The 26,937-nt window shown below is 39.9% G+C and overlaps 2 protein-coding genes and 2 pseudogenes across 2 annotated transcripts; 2 read left to right on the forward strand and 2 right to left on the reverse strand.

Moving 5' to 3' along the window:
• Positions 1 to 305: 305 nt before the first annotated feature.
• On the reverse strand, positions 306 to 1,257 carry LOC125078912 (olfactory receptor 52E8-like). The gene is given in 2 exon segments (XM_047692168.1): positions 306 to 425; positions 427 to 1,257. Coding segments are annotated over 2 exon segments (945 nt in total). The 5' UTR covers positions 1,252 to 1,257.
• Positions 1,258 to 7,240: 5,983 nt separating this feature from the next.
• On the reverse strand, positions 7,241 to 8,183 carry LOC125079398 (olfactory receptor 52E4-like; annotated as a pseudogene).
• A 4,962-nt stretch (positions 8,184 to 13,145) lies between these two features.
• Positions 13,146 to 14,081, forward strand: LOC125078862 (olfactory receptor 52E8-like). The gene has a single exon (XM_047692087.1). It carries the CDS (start codon positions 13,146 to 13,148, stop codon positions 14,079 to 14,081), a length of 936 nt encoding a protein of 311 aa, XP_047548043.1.
• A 7,635-nt stretch (positions 14,082 to 21,716) lies between these two features.
• On the forward strand, positions 21,717 to 22,659 carry LOC125078861 (olfactory receptor 52E4-like; annotated as a pseudogene).
• The last annotated feature ends 4,278 nt before the right edge of the window (positions 22,660 to 26,937 follow it).

Consider the following 26,937-nt stretch of genomic DNA (forward strand, 5'->3'; position numbering starts at 1 on the left):
TAATTTTAATTTTGGTTTTTATACTTTAGCTCTCTGGTCCATTGTAGGTTAATTTTCCTATGGTGCAAATTAAGGATCTAAATTAATCTTTTGCATGTGGATATCCAATTGTCCTGATCTGATATTATCAACCTACATATTATTAACTTTAAATATAAAACCTGCCATTCAATGATAATGATACTGCTCTCAACACCCCTGCTCAATTTTTCCTCTTTACTACTGGGTTAGACATAAGGTAACTCTACTTTTTATAATGCAGGAAACATGAAATCTAACACAGAACTTCCAAGACATCTGACTGGTTAGCTCCCTGTCTTGTTGAGGAAAACCCTCAGGACTTGCTCCCTAATCTGCTTGGTCCGGACCCCATAGATTACAGGATTCAGGGCCGGTGGAACAACCACATATAGGTTGGCAAAAAAAAATGTGGATATATTGAGGAATATTGTGGCCAAATCACTGTGTCAAGAAAGAGAAAAATGCTGGTGTGAAAAAAGCTAAGATAACACCAATGTGGGAGCCACAGGTGTTGAGAGCTTTGAGTCGAACCTCCCTGGAAGGCAGGCAGAACACAGCATGGAGAATCCTGACATAGGAGAGAATTATAAGCAGCACATCCAATAATAAGAGAGAAATGTTGCCAAGGCCAAACAAAATGTTCACTTTGATGCTGGCACAGGCCAGACGGGCAATGCCCATGTGTTCACAATAGGTATGAGGGATGATACGGTGGCCACAGAAGGGCAGCCTCAGGAGGAGAACCACCAGTGGGGCCACCATGTACAGGCTCCGTAGAATAGCAATGGCTCCAATGATGCTGATGATTTTGCTGGTGAGGATCATGGTATATTGAAGGGGTTTACAAATGGCTATGTAGCGGTCAAAGGCCATGGCCACCAACACAATGCTCTCCATGGCAGTGAAGAAATGGATGAAGAACATCTGGGAAAGACAGCCTTCAAAAGATATATCCCTGAGCCTGAACCAGAAGATGCCCAGCATTTTGGGGATGGTAGCTGTGGACAAGCCCAGGTCAATGGAGTCCAACATGGCCAGAAAGTAGTACATGGGCTCATGGAGACTCTGTTCAGTCTGGATCACAAACAGGACAGCGGCATTCCCCAGGAGTGCAACAAGATATACAAAGAAAAAGGGAAATCCAATCCAAATGTGCACACCTTCCAAACCTGGGATACCCAAGAGGAGGAATGAAGAAGGATGGAACTGGGTGTCATTAAGTATAGCCATTCTTTCTGCCACAATTTTTGCACACTTCTGTTGTGGATGCAATTATTGACTTCACATTAATGAATTTTTCTCCTCTTCTCCCTTTGTCCAGATTTCTGATAAAATGCAAAAGAACATTTTTTTAAACTTTCTATTATTATGTTCAATTTTGATTCCCTCATTCTAACTCAGAAAGAAGTAATTATTTTAGTCAACAGTACTATATTATATACTTTGAAATTGCTAAAAGACTATATCTTAAGTGTTCTCATCCCAAAAAAGAAATTGATAATTATGTAATATGATAGGAAAAAACTATGGTGGTAATCATACTGTAATATATAAATGCATCAAATCAACACACCATATACCTTGAATTTACAGAGTTTTTAATGTCAGTTATAACTACATTTTTTAAAAAAGGAAAGAAGATTAAAGACACTCCTTGCTTTGTGTAGTCCCCTCCTGAACATTGAATGGTACCAGAAGCAGAACCAGCCTTAATCTGCTGCCACTGTCCCTAATAAGAAAACTGACATAAAGACAAGAGGTACAGTTTAAATTCAAACTCTGGAGTGTAACCAGAAATAAATGAGAAATATTAAATTCCATAGTCTGTGTATCTGATCATGTTCCACATATTTTTACTTAATGTGCATAGTGCTTTGTTTGGTGTTTGTAATCCCAGTCATTCCCCTATTAGGGAATCTAAAAACCCCAAAATGTAGTGTACATAATCTTCTGTGTTCACATGCATGTTGTGTGCATATTTGTGTTTATACATTTCTATGTGCACTTGTGAATACTAGATGGTCTGGTTCTTAGAGCAGAAGAAACAATTTATCTTTGTTTATTCATATGCATGAAAAAAACTCCACCACATAAAAGTTTGTCAATTTATGAAATTCTAAAATAGAGGAACTAATTAAAAAGAGACAGGCCAAGAGGCACCTGGGTGGCTCAGTTGGTTAAGCAGCTGCTTTTGGTTCAGGTCATGATCTTAGAGTCTTGGGATCAAGCCCAACATTGGGCTCCCTGCTCAGCTGGGAGTCTGCTTCTTCCTCTCTCTCTGTCCCTCTGCCCATCCCCTGTGCTTGTATGTCCACACATGCACATGCACTCTACCTGTCTCTCTCAAAAAAAATAAATAAAATCTTAAAGAAGAAGAGACAGAAGAGCAAACAATTTCAGTGTCATATTTCAGAAAATAACTCAGTTCCCATCATAATTTGTTCTTGAAAAAAAATTACCTATCAGATTTGAAAAATAATGACTAGGAGAGGGAGATAGTTGACAAAAATATTTTATAGTTATGGTTAGACATGACTTGAGAGATTATTTTAAACTAGGTAAATTTATCATCAGGAGAGTAAATATACCCAGTAAACAAAATGTCCAGATATAGGCCACCTGGGGGAGGGAAAACTAAATATTCTGGGCAAAGTTTCAAATATATCTCTGCTTTATACCCATGCGGAGAGGGCAAGAACATCTTAGACATCGTCAAATTCAGCTCCTACCAAGAGTCTATCCTAGCTCTAATGTCTTTACTGATGTCTCCCTTAAAGTTACATTGAAAGAGGAAGTATCAAATGATTTCGTTTTATAGCACTCATCCAGAATATGTGGGAACTCTGAACTTATTTATAGTAAATTAAAAATTTAAAACAAAAAAGGAAGAAGTTCATTACTTCACAGTTTATTTGGGAAAAACTAGTCCCACAGAAAATGTAGAGCTGATTGAATGTGATGCGTGCAATTGTGCAGAAAGCTTTGATTCAACCTTAGGAATACTTGGGTTTTGGTGTAAGTCAAAACTGACAAGGTTCCATTAGAGATAAATGCATATGAAGGTCAGTACACTCTATTTTAAATGCATGCCCAAGATAAATGCCTTGCTAACTATGCCATTTGAAACCTATGAAGAATAGCAGGAAATGAGAGATAATTTCATAATTGGGAAGTTCAAGAAATAGATCTCTTTATGTGTATGCATGCGTAAGTAAACTTGGTCTGCTAGGGTTAGGGAGGAGACAGTTGACATTCTCCATTTTGTGATGTGAAACTATCAGAGACAGTGTTCTGCCTTTGATTAGTGGAGAACTCTTCACAATTTATTCCATCAAATATTTAGGAGGTCCTCGATGCACCAGCATTGATTAGGAAATATGATTACAAGTTTGAATAAAATTTGTCATAAAACCTCAAGGAAGCCACTAAGTGGTAAGAGAGATAAAATTCCAAGGATGAAATTTAAAAATTGCATTGCAAGTGTGTGTTAGGAGTGTGCACAGAATGTTGTGAGTGTGGAGGTGGAGCAAGAAAAATTCCAAGAAGGAGATTAGTTCTGAAGCTAAGGACTCACAGAACAATTCTTCAGCTCAAGAAGGCAATAGATTTTATTCTAGATGGAGTGAAGAGCAAGGAGAAATTGAAAATACAAACAGAGTGGCCAGTGGGGGCACAAAAAAGGATTCTGTTATCATCCTGATGACCGTATCCAGAAATCCAGTACATTGATGACCAGATTCATAATTGTCTGGTATCTTGGTCACTCTTGGGGCTCCATACAACAGAAACTAAGAGAATAAAATAGGGCTACATCTTCTAGAAAATCAACTTATCCTACGTATTTCTGTAGATTTTTTAGGAAGGCTTGAAAATTGGTACCTCTGAAAAAACCTCATTTTCAGTCTGTAAACATGGGTCAAAGCAACCAATCACTTACCATTCTGTAATTACACCAACATCTATTCATATCTCTTCCAATCTCTCCTGGATTTAGAAATAAAAGTGGGTCTCAGGCCCTCATTTAACCTCTTAACTCTAAGGTGCTACATGAAATTATATCCACCAATCCAGCAGCCATTTCCTTCATGTGTCGTCTCTTTATTCTACGTTATTCCACCAACCTCCACTATACCCACTGTATCCACTTTCCCATTTCCTGGAACTGCTGGCAGAAGGAAGACAGATGGCGGACACCTACTTTCCCATACTTGCCTAATCTTGCAGTCTCATGGCTATCCTGCTTTCATGCCCCTTATTAATTTTCTCAGATGCTTCACCAATCTAGGTCTCATTTCCAAAAGAAGTATATCCCTCAGGGCCATCCATCAAGATTCATTTATTCACAAATTCATTAATTCAGAAACACTGATTAGTCATTCACCTTTACTATTCCTGACACAGTTCTAGAAATAGAGAAAGCAAGTCCTCACCATTTTGATACTCACATTTATGCAGCCATACGAAGAGTCAGAAAAAATGGGTAAATTGATACAAGATACATTTGTGCATCTCTTTCCACATCTCACTTTTTAGTTTTAAATGTGAGATTTTGCACAGTCATAAGTATAAACACACACAGGCAAAAGTGTAGCCTCAGGAGGTTAGGAATATGAGTGTACACTCTCTCTCTATCTTGTTTTCATTTTCATCTTTCCTCCATCTCTCCATACTACCTTGCCATAAGCTCTTTCCCCATCCCTTTTGCTGTTTTTTTACAATTTAATCATGATACAACTTACGTTGTTCTCTAAATCTCCAAGAAACATTCTGTGGTATTTTCTTGGGACATGTCTCTTATTATGCTGAATAGAAGATGTTTATATTTTTCTTACAGCCCCACTTCCCCTGGGACGGGGATAAATAATATCCTGGAGATCCATTCCCATGGACCTGTAACTATGGAACCTGTCTGACAGCTGCCAGGAAATACCCCTCAATGGGGTGTATCTTTATATGACCTGACTCAAATCTCATTTACTATGAGCAGCCTTTTCCCTGGGCTATTACTCAAAAACAAGTAGAAATTACTTAACATTGGAGCTTCCTGAAGCAGGAATATTAGTTGGACCTAAAAAGAGACTGACATAAAAGGAAAAATTGGGGAATGTATTGACCATACAGAGTTTTTCAAAGTTCTGAAATACTCCTAAACTATAAAGCCACATACATGCAATGACCATGTACATGTCCAGGAAGGACCTGAGAAATCCCTAATCTGTCATCTCTGCCTGACCTTGAAGAAATAATATTAAAATACAGAATACAGTTCATTATACTAGAAAATATCTGGTGCATTCAAGAAGCCATTTGTATCCCCCGTCTCTCTCCTTCTCTCTCTCTCTCTCTCTCTCTCTCTCTCTCACACACACACACACACACAAATAAGGGGTGTGGGGGTTGTCGTTACATTGCAAAATGTAATTTTTTTTCACAAAAAAACAACAGAAAAATATCCCTAAGAATGTAGATTTTTAAAAAATCAACAAACTACTAGCAAACAAAAGGCAATAGCATAGTAAAAGGATTATATACCATGACTAGTTTATCCCAGAAATGCAAGGTGGTTCAGGATAATCAATAAATATATTACCTAACATTAATGAAATAAAGGAAAAAGGCACATAAACCTCTCAATTGATGCAGAAAACAAATGACAAAACCTAGAAACCTTTCAAATACTCAATAAACTAAGAATAAAAGAAAATTTCCTCAAATGATAAAGTGCATTCATTGGGGGGATAAACAACAAACTAAAGTTTGTAATATACTCAATGATGAAAGACTGAAAACATTCTCCCTAAGATCATACACAAGACAAGAATGCCTGCTTTCAACATTGCTATCTACCATTGTACTGGGAGTTCTAGCTAGAGAAATTAGGTCAAAAAAGCTCATTCAAACATGAAAGGAAGGAGTAAACTATGTCTATTTATAAATGATATAATCTTATGTAAAGAATACACCAAAAAATGTATTAGATGTAATAAATGAATTCAACAAAGTTACACAATACAATTTTAACATACAGAAATCAGATGTATTTCCATATACTAGCAACGAATAATCTAAAAAAGAAATTGAGAACAAAATTCCATTTACAACACCATCAAAAAATAATAACATATATATTAAGGAATAAATATGCCAAGGAAGTGTGATATTTTTATATTAAAAGCTATGACATACTGCTAAAGGAGCGCAAACTATATCCCCTTGCTATATCTGGAGTTTAGAAATGGGAATACATATTGGAAATCCACAGGATTAATAAATTATACTGAGATTGTTCTGACCTTGATATCAATACTGCTTTTGTCTTTATCATATAATGATCCTAATTTCTTCTCGAAATTTTCTAAAATCATGAATGCAAACAGTATAGCAAACGAGGTAAATTTTAGGTAGAATTCAATTGGAACTAGACACAGAACATATACAATTATTGACATCTAACATGACTTAGTGTCAAGTGAGAAAATATCATGTATCCTTGATCCTAAGCTGTAGTCTCACACATTCTTCAAGTCACAGATACTTAGTTTGCTGGAGAAACAGTGATGATGAGATAGAAAGAGATAAAGAGAGAGGGAGGGAAGGCAGGAGGAAGAGGGAGGGAGAAAGAGTGAGGGAGGGAGGAAGGGAGGAAGGGATGGAGATGGGAGGAATCAGATTAGAAAGAAGAAAGGGAGCAAGAATAACAGCAAGAACAAGAAAGGGAGTATTTAAATGCAAATGAGTTATGACTCTGGAGAAGGAAGACAAAGCTTGAGGATTAATATGCAGAATATACATCTATGGAACAGATGTTCTAATTCAAAAATTGTCACTCAGCCATGGCTTGCACTTTATTTTCTTCATCTACAGAATGACATTGTTGGATCAGTGTCCCTTCAGGGTCTAAGCTTAGCTAAAGAGAAGACACAGAGCAATGGGGAGAGTTCTCACCCTTTCCCATCAGGCATTCTACTCCCAAAACACTGCTGCCTCCAGGACACCTTCCTTTTCCATCAGCGCTTTCCCTTTGTCCGGTTACATGGGGTGGGTGAGCAGAGTGGGCAGCAAAGGTGGCTTTGCCTTATCTGCCAACTCTAAAGGAATTCCAGTAACAAATAAAAATCTGGCTACTACTACCTACTCTAAAGAAAATCTAAAACAGAGGTGAGATTATTAAAATGTGGGTGGTATGTGCCTGTGTTTTCCAAGTGTTGGCACAGAACTCTTATTTCTGTACAAATATCTTCACAACCCTCTCTCAGATCTGCTTGGTCCTGACTCCATAGATGACTGGGTTCAGGGCAGGTGGGACAACCACATATAGATTAGCCAAAAGGATGTGGATATAGCGGGGAATGTTTCGACCAAAACAATGCGTCATAAAAGAAAAAAATGCTGGTGTGTAAAAGCACAGCATGACACAGACATGAGAACCACAGGTATTGAGAGCCTTTAGTTGGGCGTCCCGAGAAGGAAGGCGGAAAACAGCTTGAAGGATAAGCACATAGGAGGAGGCAATCAGGATCACATCCACAATGATGCTGGAAATCACCATGAGCCCATAGATAATGCTGACCTTGATGGGTGCACAGGCCAACCGGGCAAGACCCATGTGCTCACGTACGTATGAGCACATACGTATGAGAGATGATGTGATGCCCACAGAAGGGCAGCCTCAGGATGAGAAACACGAACGGAGTCACCAGAATTAAGTTTCTTCCAACAACAACACAGGCCAGGATGCCAATGGTTTTATGCGTGAGGATCATGGTGTACTGTTGCAGATGGCAACAAAGCGGTCATAAGCCATGGCCACCAGGAGAACAGTCTCCATGCCTGTGAACATGTGGATAAAGACACATTTGAGCAAGGCAGCCCCCAAAGCTGATCTCTTGGAGCTTGAACCAGAAGATGCCCAGCATTTTGGGGATGGTGGATGTGGACAGACCCAGATCGATCATAGACAACATGGCCAGGAAGTAGAACACGGGCTGGTGGAGACTGTGTTCAGTCTTGATCACAAAAAGAATGGTGATGTTCCCCACGAGAGCAATCAGGTACATGATACAGAATGGGAAAGCAATCCGGATGTGGACAGTTTCCAGTCCTGGGATTCCTAGCAGGTGAAAGAAGGGGGGATGGAACTGGGTGTCATTGGTGGAAGTCATGCTTCTAGCAAGTGTCACTGAATTCCTGTCAAAGTGTAGGGATCTTATTCTCTTTATGGTCTTTTTCTTATCAAGGTCCTAAGAAATGAAAAGAACTTTAATTTGTATGCTAGAGGCAAGGGCAGAAGAGGTTGGTTACAAACATTAGACAGTCTCTTCTTTCCAGAGGGTAACTGAATAAAGTAGTGCTCTTCATACACATTGTTGTTCTGAGATTTTTCATTGGCTATATTACCTGTGCCTTAAATTAATCATAATATGAGATATTTGTAGGAACTGAAAATACTTCACATTGCAGTACATATCTACTCTCCTTCAATACCAGGTCCTCCATGATAGTCTTCTGTATGAAACATTCAGATATGATCTCTACATCTCTTGTAGTTTCATATAACATACATATTTTTCCTTTCCATTTTTTCCCATTTTTTTCAATTTTTATTATGATAGACTACACATAACATAAAATTTACTATCTTCACCATTTTTAAGTCTAAGTTTTAGTAGTATTAAGGATATTCTTGTTTTGTACATCATAACCACTATCTCCAGACTTTCTTCATTTTGCAAAAGCTGAAAATCTGTACCCATTTTCAGTAATTTCTCCATGGTCCCCTCTCACCATCTCTAGTCACTACCAATATACATTTTTTAAAAATCTCCCCTTTTCACACATGTGCCAAGGTCTTGTAACCACCATTCTACTTTGTTACTGTTAGTTTTGCCTTTTTTTTTTTTTTTTGAGATTCCACATAAAACTGAGATCATGCAATATTTATCTATGTGACTGGCTTATTTTACTTTAGTATGATGTCCTTAGGTTCATCCATGTTGTTGAAATGGCAGGATTTCCTTCTTTTTTAAGGCTGGATAATATCCTATTGTATGCTAGAGTACATTTTTAAAATTTCTATCCCCAAATAGGAATTTAAGTAGGCAAAAGTAAATGTTAAGCTGTGAAGTTTCCTCCCCATAGCAGTTGACTTCTGCAACCAATGAGAGAAATGAGACAGCAAATCTGATCTGATGTCTGGAGCTGGAAAAATGGGAAGTGATTATTTAATGCGCACAGGATTTCATTCTGGAGTGATGACATTTTATACAACTAGATAGTGGTAACAGTTGCACAGTGTTGTAAATGTACTAAGTGCTGCTGAGTTGTAAACTTTAAAATGACTAAAATGCTAACTTTTATGTATATTTCACAATAAAAAAAGAGTTGCTGGAGATATATATAGATATATTATATATATCTGTATATACCTATCTTCCAAAGAATTAGTCCAAACATTTCATAGACTGAAAACAGAACAAGAGTTGCTGGAGATATAGATAGAGATAGAGATAGAGATAGAGATATATTCCAAAGAATTAGTCCAAGCATTTCATAGACTGAAAACAGAATAAGGAAGAAGGAAGGAGAGAAAAAGATAAAATATTAATGATCATAACAAAAACTGGCAATTGACTGAGTAGCAGACAGCAAGGTTCACTGCAATTTCCCTAGAGCTTTCTCTTTGGCTGGTGTAATGACCAAAGGGAATCCCTGCCACACCCGCACCAGCGACTGTGCAGCATGGCAAGCAAATCGCTTCAATGGCTGCTAGTCCAAGGGTACGTGCCTGAAGTGGCTAAGCCCTCTGGTATTGGGTCGCAGAAGCTCCCAAGAAGCTGTGTTCCACTCCTGGGGACCTGCTGGGCCGCATTTAGCACCTGGGTGTTTCTTATCACCATTGCTTTAGGCTTATTGTTTCTTGGCAATCGCTCTCAAATAACAGAACTGTTACAAATAAAGACTCTGATCTAGGTCAAGCTTTAATCATTATGCTTAAGAATTCTTCGGGGTCTTTTGGGGAAATTTTAGACGCCTTACAGAAGTTAGAACTAGGAAGACTTACAAGAAATAGGAATAAAAGATCCACACAAAGTGAGACTAAAAGTAAACACGATAAGGATGAAGATTATTATAAACATTTAGGATTAAAAGTACGTCGGGGAAATCACACATTGCAAGTAAAGATTGAGGGAAAATGATGGACGCCTGGCACGTATACAGGTCCTTATAAATTGCAACCCACTGATGCACCACTTCCTTACACAGGAATATATGATTCAAGCCTCACGCGGTGGGTTACTCATAAGGGAAGGAAAGTAAAATATAGTTCCCTAAATAGATGGACAAAGGTACAATTAATCAATATCCGTTAGGTCGGTTCGCCCCGCTGAAGGGACTAAATAGGCAATAGGAAACTAGTCAAAACCACATGTCCAGCAAGTATTACCTCAGGCTGAATAGCTATTGTTTAGGCTAACTTCAGGCTAATACGTAACCAAATGTTAGGCTATTCTGAGTAAGAAACATCATATTTGATCCTGTGCCAATGTTCCATGTACAATGCATATAAAAATTGATATTCACCGCAATAAATCGCAGCAGCTGATACACGCCTTGAGTGTGCCTCTCTGTCTGTCACGCCAAATCCACCCCATACCTGCTTATCCAAGGATCCCCCCGCAGACTCACCGCTGACAGTCCGCGGCAAATCCCTATTTTTTTCATTTCAATGTCTCAGACTACCTGGTGCCTGAAGACTTCATTACAAATCCCCTCAACACACACAACAACATTTTGTTAATACTTCTTAGTGTGTATTGAGGTTATATATATATATATATGTATGTAAATTTCAGCATCTGAATTCAGAGTTGTTAAATGACTCCCTAAGATGGAAGATAGGGAACTTGGTAAATTTTTCTGATCAGTGAGTCTGCAATATATGCTTAAGATTGTAACTGGTTTCATAGAAATTGAGTTAAGACCTAGAGTATTGGGATAGGGAATGAAATGGCACAGATCACTGGTCTGGGGAGATGTAGGAAGAAGACTAAGTTGGGAAAAATTTGGAAAGGAAATATCTGCTAGGCACTGACACTCTTTCAGACACATAAAACCTCATCCAACAAGAATAGAATCAGAATCCATTCCATACCACAATGCCAGTGATATTAAATGCTATTACTTTTGCTTCTTTTTCCTATACATATTACCTTCATAGTGAGTGAGATACAAAGAAAAAAAAAGTCATAGTAGGCAATTAAGGATAGAGTAATGAGCTTGAACTCCCTTATAGTTAGACTGATTCCACACATATCCCTGATATGAAAAAGGATACAATATGCTGATCAGCTGTTGGTCTCTCTATATACTTTACATTTCAAAAGGGTTAAACTGAATTCAACCTCGATTATTGGGAGACCTGACTTTACAACTGATACCATGACCCAAGAGAAGAGAAGAGGTGAAAATCATAGCTACAGCAAAAACAAAAAATATCTTTGGAACTAAATGAATAGATGTATAGTAAGGAATTTTGCCTTACCTAAGAGACGTCTGGCCTTTGTTCTTGGCTTCTAGGAAATAACCTGTCGTATCTGATAGGAGTTTAGGGTGGGGGTTGCTCAAACCAGATCTTAATGTGAGGGGACTGGCCATACCATAAATAACAACAATATAACTTAGGAAGAAGACTTTGGGTCATGTGGCATCAGTCTGAAGATTGAGTTCAACCATCTGTGCAATTAATCAATCATGTATACATAATGAAGCTCCAGTAAAAACTATGGACACCAAAGCTAAGGTGAGCTTCCCTGGTTAGCAATATGACTCTATACATATTGTCATATGTTAATGCCAGGAGGGTAACTCATCCTGACTCCATGCAGAAGGACAATGGATGCTTTATATTTACAAACCTCACACTCTGCCCTGAGCATCTCTTCCTTTGTCTGATTTTAATATTTCCCTATAATAAACTGTAACCATGAGTGTAATAGTTTTCAGGGAGTTCTGTGAGCCCTTCTTGTAGATTACTAAACTTGGGGGTAGTTTGGGAAACTTCCTGAACTGGCAGTTGATGTCAGAAGTGAAGACCTTATCAGGAACTGTGCCTTCAAACTTTGCTGTGTAGCCAGCTCAAGAGCGCAGATCAGATTTAATTATCACATTTTCCTCTCAACAGCTATAGAAGTTAACAGGTTCTTCAGAAAGAACTTCATCTGGGAAAGATTATCATTCCTCCTTGACAATTTATCTTAACTTCCTACTTGGGAATATCTTAATTTTGGATATCTGAACCCTAAGAATTTTGTGGGTCTGCTGCTAGATTCTCAGTTCTGTTCCATTGTCTCTTTTTCTTTTTCTTCTTTTAACAGTAACACTGCCATAATCATCACAGTTTTGTAGAAAATTTCAATAGATGATATGGCAAATCTTCCCGATTCTTAGCTCTGAGGTAGTTTGGTTATTCTAGGTCCTTTGTTTCCCTACTCTTTATTTTTCCTTCTCCCTCCTTTCACTATTTCAATGAACAAGTTTGCAAAGACAGATCCACATCAGTGTCACAAAGCTTAGTTTCACCTACTTTCACATCTTGATTCTGCTGCTTATTAGTATAGTAAGTAATGGGAAGTTAATGAACCTGTCAAAATCTCACTCTTCCTTAAACCAGACACCAGCAGAACTTGTGCTATGGAACTGTGGGGGAGAACTAAATGAGATAATATTGGAAATAATGACAACAACAATGCCAAATTAATCATAGCCATGACCATCGTGGCAGTTTTTATTATTCTCAATTTTATTATCTCCTAATATTGTTTATTTAGTGCATTTAATTCCTCTGAATCCATAATTTCAAAAAAGACACAGTGTTAGCCTCTACCTGGCTCATTAGCTTCTCACACTTGTGGTGCACATCAGGAGTGATACTGGAATTACTTATGGAGAGCTGAAAAAGGCGAAAGAATCAAAGGTTTTTAGAAAAACTTATTTCTAAAACCAATCTTTTGTTAAGAAATATTTTTATTTTTAATTTTTGTAGATCTCAGTTAAACGTGAATGCATTGTCCAATGGGAAACAGCAATAACTTTTGAAAATCATGCCATCGTCAGCCTACAGAAGAATGTCTTCTTTCAACGTCACTGACTCTCACCCTTCTTCATTCCTATTGCTGGGGATTCCAGGGTTGGAAATTGCACAAATCTGGCTTGGATTTCCCTTCTGTGTTGTGTATCTGATTGCTCTTGTTGGAAATGTTATCATTCTGGTTGCTATCTGGATTGAACGTAGCCTTCACCAACCCATGTTCTACTTTCTGGCCATGCTGTCAGTGATTGACCTAAGTCTCTCTACTACTACTATCCCCAAGATGCTGGGTATCTTCTGGTTCAACCTTCAGGAGCTGTGCTTTGGGTGCTGTGTTGCTCAAGTCTTTTTTGTCCACTTTTTTACAGTCATGGAGAGCATTGTACTTCTTGCCATGGGTTTTGATCGCTATGTGGCTATTTGCAACCCCCTCAGGTACAGTATGATCCTCACCGACAGAGTCATTGGTGTGATTGCTGTGGTGGTGGTTCTAAGAAGCTTATGCATGATTGCACCCATCATTTTTCTCCTCCTGAGGCTGCCTTACTGCGGACATAGAATCATCCCTCATACCTATTGTGAGCACATGGGAGTGGCACGTCTAGCTTGTGCCAGCATTAATGCCAATGTCTACTATGGTCTTGGGAATATTTCTATCTTGTTTCTGGATGTGATTCTCATCATTATCTCTTATGCTAAGATTTTATATGCTGTCTTCCACCTCCCCTCCCAAGATGCCCGCCTGAAGGCTCTGAATACCTGTAGCTCCCATATTTGTGTCATCTTTGCCTTCTTTGGTCCAGCTCTCTTCTCCTTTCTCACTCACCGCTTTGATCATGGCATCCCCCAGTATATCCATATCCTTCTGGCTAATCTCTATGTAGTCATACCCCCTGCCCTCAACCCAGTCATTTATGGCATCAGAACCAAGCAGATCCAGCAGCGGGTACAGAGTCTGTTTGTTGAAAAATGATTGAATGAGGGGTAATTCATTCAGTTTATAAGGCATAGAGTCTGAAAAGACAAACATTTATGATAAAATTAATATAAATTTCTCTCACCAAAATTAATTGTGTGTGTGTGTGTGTGTGTGTAATCAGAAAAGCATATTGTTTGTAGTTGTTGGAAGCTTGTATGTGTCTTTCTAACTGTGTGCCTGCAATGATATCCTGGCATAGAATATTACATACAAGAGTAAATTTGAAGGGGGAGAACTTTGATTCGGTGAAATAACTTTCTGTTAAAACTGTGTGGTGTTCTAGATATCTTACAAGTAATAAGATTTCTTTCATACAGGTGTTCAACTAGAGATCACATAGTCAATGACAGGTATTGAGTGAAATGCAAAAATTTTCTATAAGTAATAAAGTACTGCCTAAAAATAAGTAGTATAATTTTTACTAAAGACTTTGGAAGCAAAAGATGGAAATTAGACTAGACCTTTTGGTATTTATTTTCTCCCTTTCTGTGCTTTCAGGTTCCTGATTCTATGAAGTTCCTTATTAGCTTAATCCCTATATCATACACTCTCATTCTTGAACTGGCAAATTTAATACTGTGTCATATGGATAGCCCTTCTTAGAGTTAAAAAATACTTATGGAACAAATGAAAATTGTAAAAGGGAATATTTGTCAATAACTAATAAAGTAATTTAGTTTAAAACACAGACAATAAAAATAGATAATATTACTTAACAATTAGAGTCATATTTTGGATTAAAAGCATACAGTGGTTTGAAATTTATTGTATAGAAAATTGAATAGTACTGAAGTTTATGAAGTGGTGAGTAAAATGATTGTGTGGAATTTTAGAAAGTCTTATCTCATACTAGATTTGGGAAGGATAAGATATAGACAATTAGTGAAGCACAAAGTTAATTTTCAGGTATCTTTGTGATTCAGGAAGAACTAGAATTTGGATAAGTGGTAATGCAAATGAAGATGAGGTATCTGGTGTGAAATAGGAGACATAGCATATCCTTTAGCTACAAAGTAGCTGGAAACAGCAAGGATGAATACTTATTTACCCTTTTTTTAAAAAAAGATTTTATTTATTTGACAGAGATCACAAGTAGGCAGAGAGGCAGACAGAGAGAGAAGAGGAAGCAGGCTTCCCACTGAGCAGAGACCCCGATGCAGGGCTGGATCCCAGGACCCTGGGATCATGACCTAGCCAAAGGCTGAGAGGCTTAACCCTCTGAGCCACACAGGCACCCTTTTTTACCCATTTTTAACAGGATGGCTTTTGCTGGGCGTTGAAATATATAAGAAGAAAAAAGAAAATTATTCATGAACATCAAAAATGCAAACATAAGAAATGGGATGGAAAAATAAACTGGACTGTAAAGAACCTTAGAAAATTTGGAATGTTTAAAAGTGAGTATAACAGAGGTTTCTGAAATGGATGAAGGCAGTATAAAAAAATGCAATCTTGGTTTTCAAAAACAGCAACAGTAAAGAAAAAATGATAAATAAGATCAAATACAGTGAAATTTTACTCCAGGAGTTACCATACTAATCATTTCCCCCAATTCTATGCTATTCCCAGTGATTTTTGTTAATTTAATATACAAAACAAATGTTTTTAAAGTATATTACTAATGATGATCATGCAATCTCAGTGAAATGAGTTAATATTGAGGTAACAGTAGAAGAGAAACAATAAGAACTAACATGTCCACAAGTTCTTATAATCATCCAATTAATTTTACATGTAGTAGTTTCATATTCTTTATCCCTTGAAGTAATGAGGTACCAAATACCCCTTGACTTAACCATGGAATCTCTCTGGTCAGTTTCTAGTATGAAACTAAATCTTACATGGAATCTTACCTAGCTTTAAAAAAGAAGGACCTCTTAATTCTACTCCTGAAGCAAATATTGCACTGTATATTAACTAAAATTTAAATTAAAAAAAAGAAATTAAAAAAAAAGAAGGTAATCCTGCCATTGAAAGAACACAGATGAACCTGAGGACATCATGCTAAAGTGAACTATGACAGTCATATAAAGACAAATGCTGCATGATCTCAGATTTATATGCAATTTTTTTAAAAAGGCCAAACTCACAGTAACAGAAAGTAGAATGGGGTTGGGGTAAAAGGAGAGATAAAAAAATTAAAAGTAGAATGGTAGTTGCCAGGGGAAAGGGTGAGGGGGCTATGGGGGAGTCATTGTTGAATGAATACAGAGTTTTAATCTTTGCAAATGAAAAAGTTCTAGAGATAAATGGTGGTTATGAATGTGCAATGATATAAATGTACTGAACTGTACACTTAAAAATGGTTGAGATAGTAAATTTTATGTCACATATATTCTACTACAATAAAAAATTGGAAAAAATTAGGAAAGGTAGGAAACACTAAAACCCAAGGAAAAAATGAGTATGTTATAATAGCAGTACACAATGATATAAAAATAAGAGACCTAGAGATGGTATCTGGATGATTTTTAAAGAAGGTCATCATAGAGGGCATGGGAATTGGGGAGAAAGCCAAAGGAAAGTGGAAATGAGCAGCAGCTTATTTCCTAAGTAGGACTTTTGATCACCAAAGATGGTGTAATGGTTTGGAGAGTCATGAAGTAGAATTAAAGGGTGTGTGGACATTCACTGAAGGACTTTCCCAATAGTGGTGTTCATAATTTATCATTTAAAGCCCAGAGTAGGGGCGCCTGGGTGGCTCGGTGGGTTAAGCCGCTGCCTTCGGCTCAGGTCATGATCCCAGGTCCTGGGTTCGAGCCCCACATCGGGCTTTCTGCTCAGCAGGGAGCCTGCTTCCTCCTCTCTCTCTGCCTGCCTCTCTGCTTACTTGTGATTTCTCTCTGTCAAATAAATAAATAAAATCTTTAAAAAAAAATACATAAATAAAAAAAAATAAAGCCCAGAGTATATAATGGATCCACAGAGGGCATAAAAAGAAATATTAAGTAAAAATTAGATTTGATTTGTAAAGATAAATGTTGATACAGTAGGGAGGATGGATACCATGAAGGAGTGACCAGAGAGAGGCTAGGGAGTAAGGTTTTCATTCATCAAAAAGAGAGGAAATGCAAAGGAGAACATAGCAGCAGATCCAACCAGAATTCTTTTGGACCACAGATATTTTCTTCTCTTTCTTAACCACTGAAAATTATCTGAACTTAGAAGATAAGAAACTGGTTTTCTAATGTATTCAATTGTCCTCCAGTCTTCCTGTCTGGACTCAGGAAAATTCTGCGTTATGGCCTATGGTACTAGCAGGTCTACTCTATCATCATCCAGGGCAGGAGACTCCAAGTAAACTAGACTTTGATCTTTAGCTAGAGTCTGTTTTCTCAGGAGAATGTAAGAGTTTCCTTCACCTTCTGCCAAAAGAGCTAAAACACATGAAATCCCCTCTCCAAAGACTGTTTACAATTAGTTAGAGGTTGTAAAGGAACTCTTGTTGACTTGGAAGAGAGTTGATACTATTATTGACAGGTACAAACACTGTTTAAATAAAATAGAGTTTCTGCTAATATATTTATTTTAGGGGTCCTCATCTTTTGAAACCACAGTCATGACCCCAAACTTCAGCAGGATTCACACATTTATTATATTAAACAAAGCAGAAGTGTCACTAGTGGCAGTTTCCTAAGAAGACACACTTTGAAGACTTAATGGTGTAAAACTTAGTATTTTCATGGCTTCTGAAGGGAGCAGAATCAATTTCATTCCCCATACAGACTCCCCTTCAGGATATTTCCCTTCCTAACATCTCAGGAGACATAATCTCCCCTGAGCTAGGAGTTATATCTGGTCTGGTGATCTGTCTCTGCAGAAGCAGTAGGGAGGAACAAAGAGATGGGCTTAATGACCCATGAGCCCAAATTTATGCCCAGAGGACTCTCGGGGATTCTGGATCATGCCTAGAATTAGGGATGTCCTCTTCATTATAAAGATTCTCTCCATGTGACAGGATGGTCTTGGGACCCGGAGGCTTGAAGGGGCTCCCATCACCATGTGTAATCACATGGGCTCATGCTGTGATACTGCTCCAAGCAAGGGCTGGGAGAGGAAATATTAGAAAGGTAAGGATACATGGACAGGGGAGATGAGATCCTACAGTGAGGAGGAGAAAAGGTAAATGAGGACAGAGAGGACAATGGCCTCTCCTCTGCTTAGGAGTTCTCCAAAGCCTCATTGTCCATTCTCTTCACAAAAGAACACAACAGAGCACATGGGATTGGAACAGACATCAGAGTTTGAGCACAGAGATATGCCAACAGGTAATATGCAGGATTTCTCTCTCTGTCTCTGTCTCTCTCACTCACACACATATAGCTCACATAGTATACTCCTCACAGCTAGAAAGCCACAGATAGTTTTACAGTAGCATAACATCATCTGCTATCACCAAAGAAATGAAGACTGCTCTGATTAGCCAATTGTTGGTAGGGAAACAGACAAAGCAACTAGGCTTGCTGTGGTTCATCCAAAGCAGAAGGAAGCTATTGCAGGCCGCTATCTTATGCTTGAGGTTAGATGTGGAAGTGTGACTGATGTCACATCCAAATGAAATGATGTAGGCATTATACATTTGCTCTGCATTATTATCTTATTTTTTCTCCCACATATCCTGCTTTAGAGATTGTCAGTTCTAACATGGCCACCTCGTGGGCCCACTACTTTATGGCAACATACCCAAGCCTTTTTTATTAGAGCCCAATACATCTGCTAGCTCAGCCATATCCAATGTTTTCTGCCAAGTGGCCCATTCATGACAGTGCCTGAAAGAAGGTACCCACACCCATCAACTCTTAATTCCACCCAGTTTGACAACTCTGTAAGAATGAGAAAGAAAACAGTTTGCTTTCAAACTGAACTGTATTGGTTTATGTGTGCTTCTATAGAGTTCTAGAAAATATGTTGAAATGTGAAGCCCCATCCTACTCATTCACTTTGGGATATTCTGTGTCATCCCTCCCTCCATACTTCCTTCATTTCACCTTATAGCCACCATGAGTTATTTATAAATAATAAACTTTTTACGATCAAGTAAGTTATTTGCACTAATAGGTAACATTTTTAGCTGTTTAGAGTTAAAAGAAAAATAAAATTTGGGGAAAGACTAGTAGTTTAAATAACTACAATTTACTGAATATATCCTATGAGCTAGTCCTTTACATGCATTGGTCTTATATGTGTCTAAAACAAATAGCATTAGATAGAATTTATTCACCCAATTTTACAGAAAATAAAACTGACTAAAAAGTAATTTGTCCAAGGAGCCTCAGTTAGTAGATGACATAGCAAGACTTCAAGACATATTTGAATGAATCTGAAGCCCATATAAATCATCTATAATATTCTAGTATTAGAGGCAATGGAAAAGGAGCCAGCAGGTTAAAATAAAAAACACAACTTCAATAAATTGAGAGTTGGTGGGCACTAAAACAGAAAGATCTCTAACTAGTATCAATTAAGCTTTTAAAGTGGACTCTTGGTCTGGGCTCTTTGTCAATGTGCACATCTAGAAAAAGATGAACTTACTGTCTTCCCCTCCAGGAATGATCCTTGACCTTATTGGCCCTACACTATTTGCCATTATTTGTGGCACACAGCTGCAGCAGAAGGAAGTCAAGCTTTCTGACCAAAACTGTGAGAGGGTAGATGTCCTCTTGAATTTGAACTCTGCTGTCAGAAAGAGTTCCCTCTGCACTCCCCTGGAAAACTCCTCCTCAGCTGGAAGTCCTTGTAAAGCAGCTGCCCTGAAGATGGGGCTGACTGCAAACTGTAAATCTGTTGTGTCCTCCTTAGCTGCTTCCTCAGATTCTTCTAAGCTCCAGCAACCATTTGCTCTCTGGTTCTCAGCCTTGTATCGACCGCTCAACACTGGTAAACATTGTTTTCTCCCTATACATGATCAATTTTATCTCCAGCTTCTTTGGGGACAAGAAAGGCTCCTCTTTCTCACATAGAATGGGAGACTATTAACTTGCTTGCCTGGGTGTTACTACTCTGCAATAACTAGCCAGCAACGGTATATGCAACCACATACATGAGATGAATTAGTTTTAATAACTAACTCTGTCTCTCTCTCTCTCTCACTTGCTTGTGTGCGCGCGCGTGCACGCGCGCGCACACACACACACACACACACACACAATCCCAATTTAGCTATTCAACAGCTAAATTGTAAACTGGGAACCATACCTTCCTAAGTCAGTGTTAGGAATATTAAAATGAATATCCCCTGCTTCTTTGCCCCAAAGCAATAACATTTCTATTGGTAGAGAATAGGTAAATACATAATGTCATGTTATACTGGATGCATCAGAATTGTAAAATATACTCACAACACAAAACTTAAAAGAAAATAATTTTTCTTTATTCATTTTAGGGATCAGGGAAGAATCATTCACAACACCTTCATTTCTGAGTTATTGAAATTTGTTAGTTATTTGATCTATTCATACAAGAAGCTAGGCAAAATTTCAGGACAATGTGTAATTCTTTTTTTTTTTTTTTAAGATTTTATTTATTTATTTGACAGAGAGATCACAAGCAGGCAGAGAGGCAGGCAGAGAGAGAGGAGGAATCAGGCTCCCCGCTGAGCAGAGAGCCGGATGCGGGGCTCGATCCCAGGACTCCGAGATCATGACCTGAGCCGAAGGCAGCGGCTTAACCCACTGAGCCACCCAGGCGCCCCATAATGTGTAATTCTGTATGGTCATTATTCATGTTATATGTTTTAAGGAAGATGAACATAATCTAACTGATAAGCAAAAGGCAATTTATTAGAAGAATATCAGGGCAGAATAAACTGGAGTCTGGAGGTATGGGGTGGGAAACCAAGTTTTTCCATAAGATTAGAAAGCATCAAAAACAACAAAGGTCTCAGAGTAAAGATAGAATGAGGAAAATTAAAAGGTCATCTGATTAACCTCCCTTATGTCATGTGACTGTATGAGATCCATGAGGCAAATCCTTACATTTATATTAGATCAAAAGACAGACAGTGGTATAAGTCAGCCATTTTCGTTTGACTTTGGATTCTTTAAAAATTTGTATAGCAATTTCCCAAAAGTAAACAATGGACTATTTGGAAAAGAAATGGAGACAAACCATGAGAGACTGTGGACTCTGACAAACAATCTGAGGGTTTTGGAGGGGAGGGCGGTGGGAGTTTTGGTGAGCCTGGTGGTGGGTATTATGGAGGGCACAAATTGCATGGAGCACTGGGTGTGGTACATAAACAATGAATTCTGGAACATTGAAAAGATATTAAAAAAATAAATAAATTTTTTTTAAAAAAATAGAAAAGAATACCAAAACAGTAAGTATAGACTATAATGTGAAATACTGTCAGTTCCTTCAAAGATCTCACATTATTACAAAACCTAAAGGCACACTTAATAGCCCCTGTAATGAATCTCAGAATAATAATGTGTATAAAGAGCACTACTTTATTCAGTTACCCTCTGGAAAGAAGAGACTGTCTAATGTTTGTAACCAACCTCTTCTGCCCTTGCCTCTAGCATACAAATTAAAGTTCTTTTCATTTCTTGGGACGTTGATAAGAAAAAGACCATAAAGAGAATAAGATCCCTACACTTTGACAGGAATTCAGTGACACTTGCTAGAAGCATGACTTCCACCAATGACACCCAGTTCCATCCCCCCTTCTTTCACCTGCTAGGAATCCCAGGACTGGAAACTGTCCACATCCGGATTGCTTTCCCATTCTGTATCATGTACCTGATTGCCCTCATGGGGAACATCACCATTCTTTTTGTGATCAAGACTGAACACAGTCTCCACCAGCCCGTGTTCTACTTCCTGGCCATGTTGTCTATGATCGATCTGGGTCTGTCCGCATCCACCATCCCCAAAATGCTGGGGATCTTCTGGTTCAAGCTCCAAGAGATCAGCTTTGGGGGCTGCCTTGCTCAAATGTGTCTTTATCCACATGTTCACAGGCATGGAGACTGTTCTCCTGGTGGCCATGGCTTATGACCGCTTTGTTGCCATCTGCAACAGTACACCATGATCCTCACGCATAAAACCATTGGCATCCTGGCCTGTGTTGTTGTTGGAAGAAACTTAATTCTGGTGACTCCGTTCGTGTTTCTCATCCTGAGGCTGCCCTTCTGTGGGCATCACATCATCTCTCATACGTATGTGCTCATACGTACGTGAGCACATGGGTCTTGCCCGGTTGGCCTGTGCACCCATCAAGGTCAGCATTATCTATGGGCTCATGGTGATTTCCAGCATCATTGTGGATGTGATCCTGATTGCCTCCTCCTATGTGCTTATCCTTCAAGCTGTTTTCCGCCTTCCTTCTCGGGACGCCCGACTAAAGGCTCTCAATACCTGTGGTTCTCATGTCTGTGTCATGCTGTGCTTTTACACACCAGCATTTTTTTCTTTTATGACGCATTGTTTTGGTTGAAACATTCCCCGCTATATCCACATCCTTTTGGCTAATCTATATGTGGTTGTCCCACCTGCCCTGAACCCAGTCATCTATGGAGTCAGGACCAAGCAGATCTGAGAGAGGGTTGTGAAGATATTTGTACAGAAATAAGAGTTCTGTGCCAACACTTGGAAAACACAGGCACATACCACCCACATTTTAATAATCTCACCTCTGTTTTAGATTTTCTTTAGAGTAGGTAGTAGTAGCCAGATTTTTATTTGTTACTGGAATTCCTTTAGAGTTGGCAGATAAGGCAAAGCCACCTTTGCTGCCCACTCTGCTCACCCACCCCATGTAACTGGACAAAGGGAAAGCGCTGATGGAAAAGGAAGGTGTCCTGGAGGCAGCAGTGTTTTGGGAGTAGAATGCCTGATGGGAAAGGGTGAGAACTCTCCCCATTGCTCTGTGTCTTCTCTTTAGCTAAGCTTAGACCCTGAAGGGACACTGATCCAACAATGTCATTCTGTAGATGAAGAAAATAAAGTGCAAGCCATGGCTGAGTGACAATTTTTGAATTAGAACATCTGTTCCATAGATGTATATTCTGCATATTAATCCTCAAGCTTTGTCTTCCTTCTCCAGAGTCATAACTCATTTGCATTTAAATACTCCCTTTCTTGTTCTTGCTGTTATTCTTGCTCCCTTTCTTCTTTCTAATCTGATTCCTCCCATCTCCATCCCTTCCTCCCTTCCTCCCTCCCTCACTCTTTCTCCCTCCCTCTTCCTCCTGCCTTCCCTCCCTCTCTCTTTATCTCTTTCTATCTCATCGTCACTGTTTCTCCAGCAAACTAAGTATCTGTGACTTGAAGAATGTGTGAGACTACAGCTTAGGATCAAGGATACATGATATTTTCTCACTTGACACTAAGTCATGTTAGATGTCAATAATTGTATATGTTCTGTGTCTAGTTCCAATTGAATTCTACCTAATATTTACCTTGTATGGTATATAATTTACCTTCAGATATACAAGATTTCAGAAAATTTGGAAATAGAAATCAGAATCATTCCTTGGTTAAGCACAAAAGCAGTGTTAATATCAAGTTCAGAACAATCTCAGTATAATTTATTAATCCTGTAGATTTCCTCTACATAGTTCCATTTCTAAACTGTAGTTATAAAGAATGTGGTTTGCTTCAAACTAGATCAAAGGAGCACTGAGCTTTAATTTGTGACTGACTGTGGCACTCTTCCTAAGAAATCAGAAGTTTTCATCATATCCTTTTTTTTTAGAACCATTCTCTAGTTTTTCATGACAGTAAGTGAAATACTCAAAAGCATATCAGGGTGGAATATCAGAAAATCATGCAGATATAGGCAAGAATACAAGGACAGCAACAATACCTATTTCTATTTCTGTAAGTTGGTCAATTTCTCTGACTCTGGGCCGCTCTCGGCCTGAGATTTGACATTGGCATAGCAAAATTCTTGCATTCTATAGCACCCTATGAAATTTCCTTCATCCTGGGAGCATGAATAAGTGGTTTGTTTGTTTGTTTAGGTTTTTTTTTTTACCCTATCTCATGGCCCTAAAATTTTGTGGGAACAAAGTATTTTAATGTTGGAAAGTCACTAAAATTCTCCCAATCTTTCTCTTTTATTTTACAAATAAGAAAACCAAGGTCCAAAGAAAAACAGGAACTTGTGTACATAAAATAAATGTACTTTTAGCATCATTCTGATGTAACAAGAGTATATCACTGATATATACATATCTCTTTGACCACAAACTCTTAGTCTTTTAAGACAATTAAGTTGAATACATTTTATGTGTGTATATATGGGAGGCTCCACTATTGGTTCCATGTGGAGATATCTAGGAAAGTGGGAGAGAGAGCAAGTAGCCTAGGATTGGTATTAGTGATGAGAAAGAGGTGACTACAGAAACTCTAAGTGCAGGAGCAAGTAGAAAAGTTAACAGAGTGACTGAAATTGGTACAGTCCTCACCTGTGTGGTCCATTGGTGGTGAGTGGTAAAGATTGGTCAGTTTCCTGCTCATCCATATCTGTATCACATATAAGCTCACTAAAGACAGAGCTTTTTCTTCTGTCAATCATATGAAAGGAATGTTAAAGTAACATTCTGGTTAAATCTATATATGATATTGGGAAAATTCAGTATAAAAGTAATAGTGTACACAGTGTGGATTGGGGTTTACAATAATGCTGGCCCTGAGATGGATCAAAGCACACTACTTAGACCTCACTCAGCAGAAGCCATGTCTTAGGCTTCCTTCCCAGGGCACCTCTCTGCTTTGGAGTAGCTTCCTCAAAATTTTCTAAGTCCGCTTCTGGTACATGGTGTTAGGGTTCGTGATCAAAGGAATGAGACTGATATAAAGCGAAAATCAAACAAAGCTTTATTTCACGCCAAGCATCAAAAATCAAACTGACCGGTCAGGGATGTCTCTTACGAAAAGATGACGACAATGATTCCGACAAGGACACTCCCAAGAAGGCCGCTCCGGACGAGGCTGCTCTGCAGATGAGGCCACTCCCCGGTTGGAGCCACTCCCAAGAAGAGGCCACTCCCAAGAAGGCCGCTGCTGGTGAGGTCGCTCCCTGGACAGGGCCGCTCCCAAGAAGAGGCCACTCTGGAAGAAGCTGCTTCCAGGATGAGGCCGCTCCCAATGACGAAGAGGCGATGATGACAGCGACGATGATGAGGAGGACAACACTGATGACACAGACTCTGCTCTCCATGACGCCACTCTGACAAGGCTGCTCCGGCAAGGCCGCTCTGGAGGAAGCCTCTTACCTGATGATGCTGCTCCCGCAGGGCCGCTCACCGAAGAAGCCTCTTCCCACACGAAGCCACTCCCCAGAATGACACAGCTCCGGTGAGGCAGTAGCTCAGGGTTCACGGAGAGGTTGCTGGCTTCTAGGCCGTTCCCCACAGCGCCGCTGCCTAGAGTTGCGGTGTGTGGGTGGGGCCGCTGGTGTTGGGGCCGCTGGCATCTCGGTGCTGCAGGCGTCTCGGGGGCCGCTGGCAGCCCGGGATTGCTGGCGTCAGGACCGCTGGCATCTCGGGGCCGCTGGCATCTCGGGCCGCTGGCATCTCGGGGCCGCAGGTGACAGGACTGCTGGCATCGGGACCACTGGCGTCTTGACCGCTGGCATCTCCACTGCTGGCGGCTCAACCTCTGGCGGCTTGGGCCCGCAGGCGTCAGGATCGCTGGCGGCTCTGGGACGCTGGCGGTGGAAAGGCCGGCATCTTGACCACTGGCATCTTGACCACAGGCGGCTCAGGGCCGCAGGCATCGGGACCGCTGGCGGCTCGGGACCGCCAGTGGCAGAACCGCCGGCATCTGGGTTGCCGGCGGCTCGGGCTGCAGGCAGCGGGACCGCCAGCGGCGCTTACAGCTCTTACAAGAGCTGTTACAGCCCCTATAGCTCTTAGAAGAGCTGTTACAGCTCTTCTTTTGCTCCCGCCGACTCTTCTGCTGCTGCTGCTCCTGCTGACTCTTCTGCTGCTGCTGCTCCTGCCGACTCTTCTCCTTCCGCTTCTTATTCTTCCTTCTTCTTCCTCTGACAGCTCCCCTTCTTCTCCCCTAGACAGCCTCGCAGACCAACCTTTATGGGGGTGGTTGAGCCCCACCCCTACACAGGCGGCCAATTGAATCCCAATTTACCCCAGTGGATATATGCGTGCCCCACCAATTGGACTTCTCCACCCAGCCAACCCCGCCCCTACATCCAGGGTCCACAAGCCAGTTCCTCTGGGAGGGCAGGCCCTTACACATGGGACTGGCTAGGAACAGCAATACTGTTTGGGCAGGGTGCCCTGAGCCTAGACAAAGCACATTTGGACCCAGTCCTGAATTCTCCTCTTTAGAGAATTCTATGACTCTCTTTTTCCTATACTCACCAGCTTGTAAAATCAGTCATTTGCCCTAAGGAGCTCTGTGACCCACATCTTTGGGGTTGTCCTGAGATCTCATGGCTCAGACTTGGTTTCAGTAGAGCGGCTTGGTGATGAGCAGGTAAGATTTTTCTGGAAAAAAGTTTTTGCTCTCATGGAAGTTCATGAGATGGAGCCACCACAATAGTGCTGCCATATTGATTGGATGTGACACTCACTCATCACTTATGTCAGACATAGGAGTTCAGGCCTCTGGTTTAACCAATGGTCCTCTCTTGAACCTTAGGCTTGAGCTACATGTTAAAGCTGCTCACTGACTCCCACCCATCTGTGTTCAACTTATCCTGCTGCCTCATAGCTACAGCACCCAAGCGTGGCAGTGGGAGCAGCAGATATCCTCTACCTCACTGCCTCCCCTACCTTGGCATTGGTAACCAGATTGATCATCCCACCCCCTCCACAAGCTCCACACCACTCATCAGGTATTCCTTCAGAGGTGGTTGCATCTACCTACTCCAGTGGCT

The sequence above is a fragment of the Lutra lutra genome, chromosome 10 (assembly GCF_902655055.1).
Source record: "Lutra lutra chromosome 10, mLutLut1.2, whole genome shotgun sequence".
In the NCBI taxonomy this organism is placed as follows: Eukaryota; Metazoa; Chordata; class Mammalia; order Carnivora; family Mustelidae; genus Lutra; species Lutra lutra.

Excerpts from the sequence above, each read along its gene's own strand:
- LOC125078862 (XM_047692087.1), top strand. The coding sequence starts at position 13,146 with ATGTCTTCTTTCAACGTCACTGACTCTCACCCTTCTTCATTCCTATTG.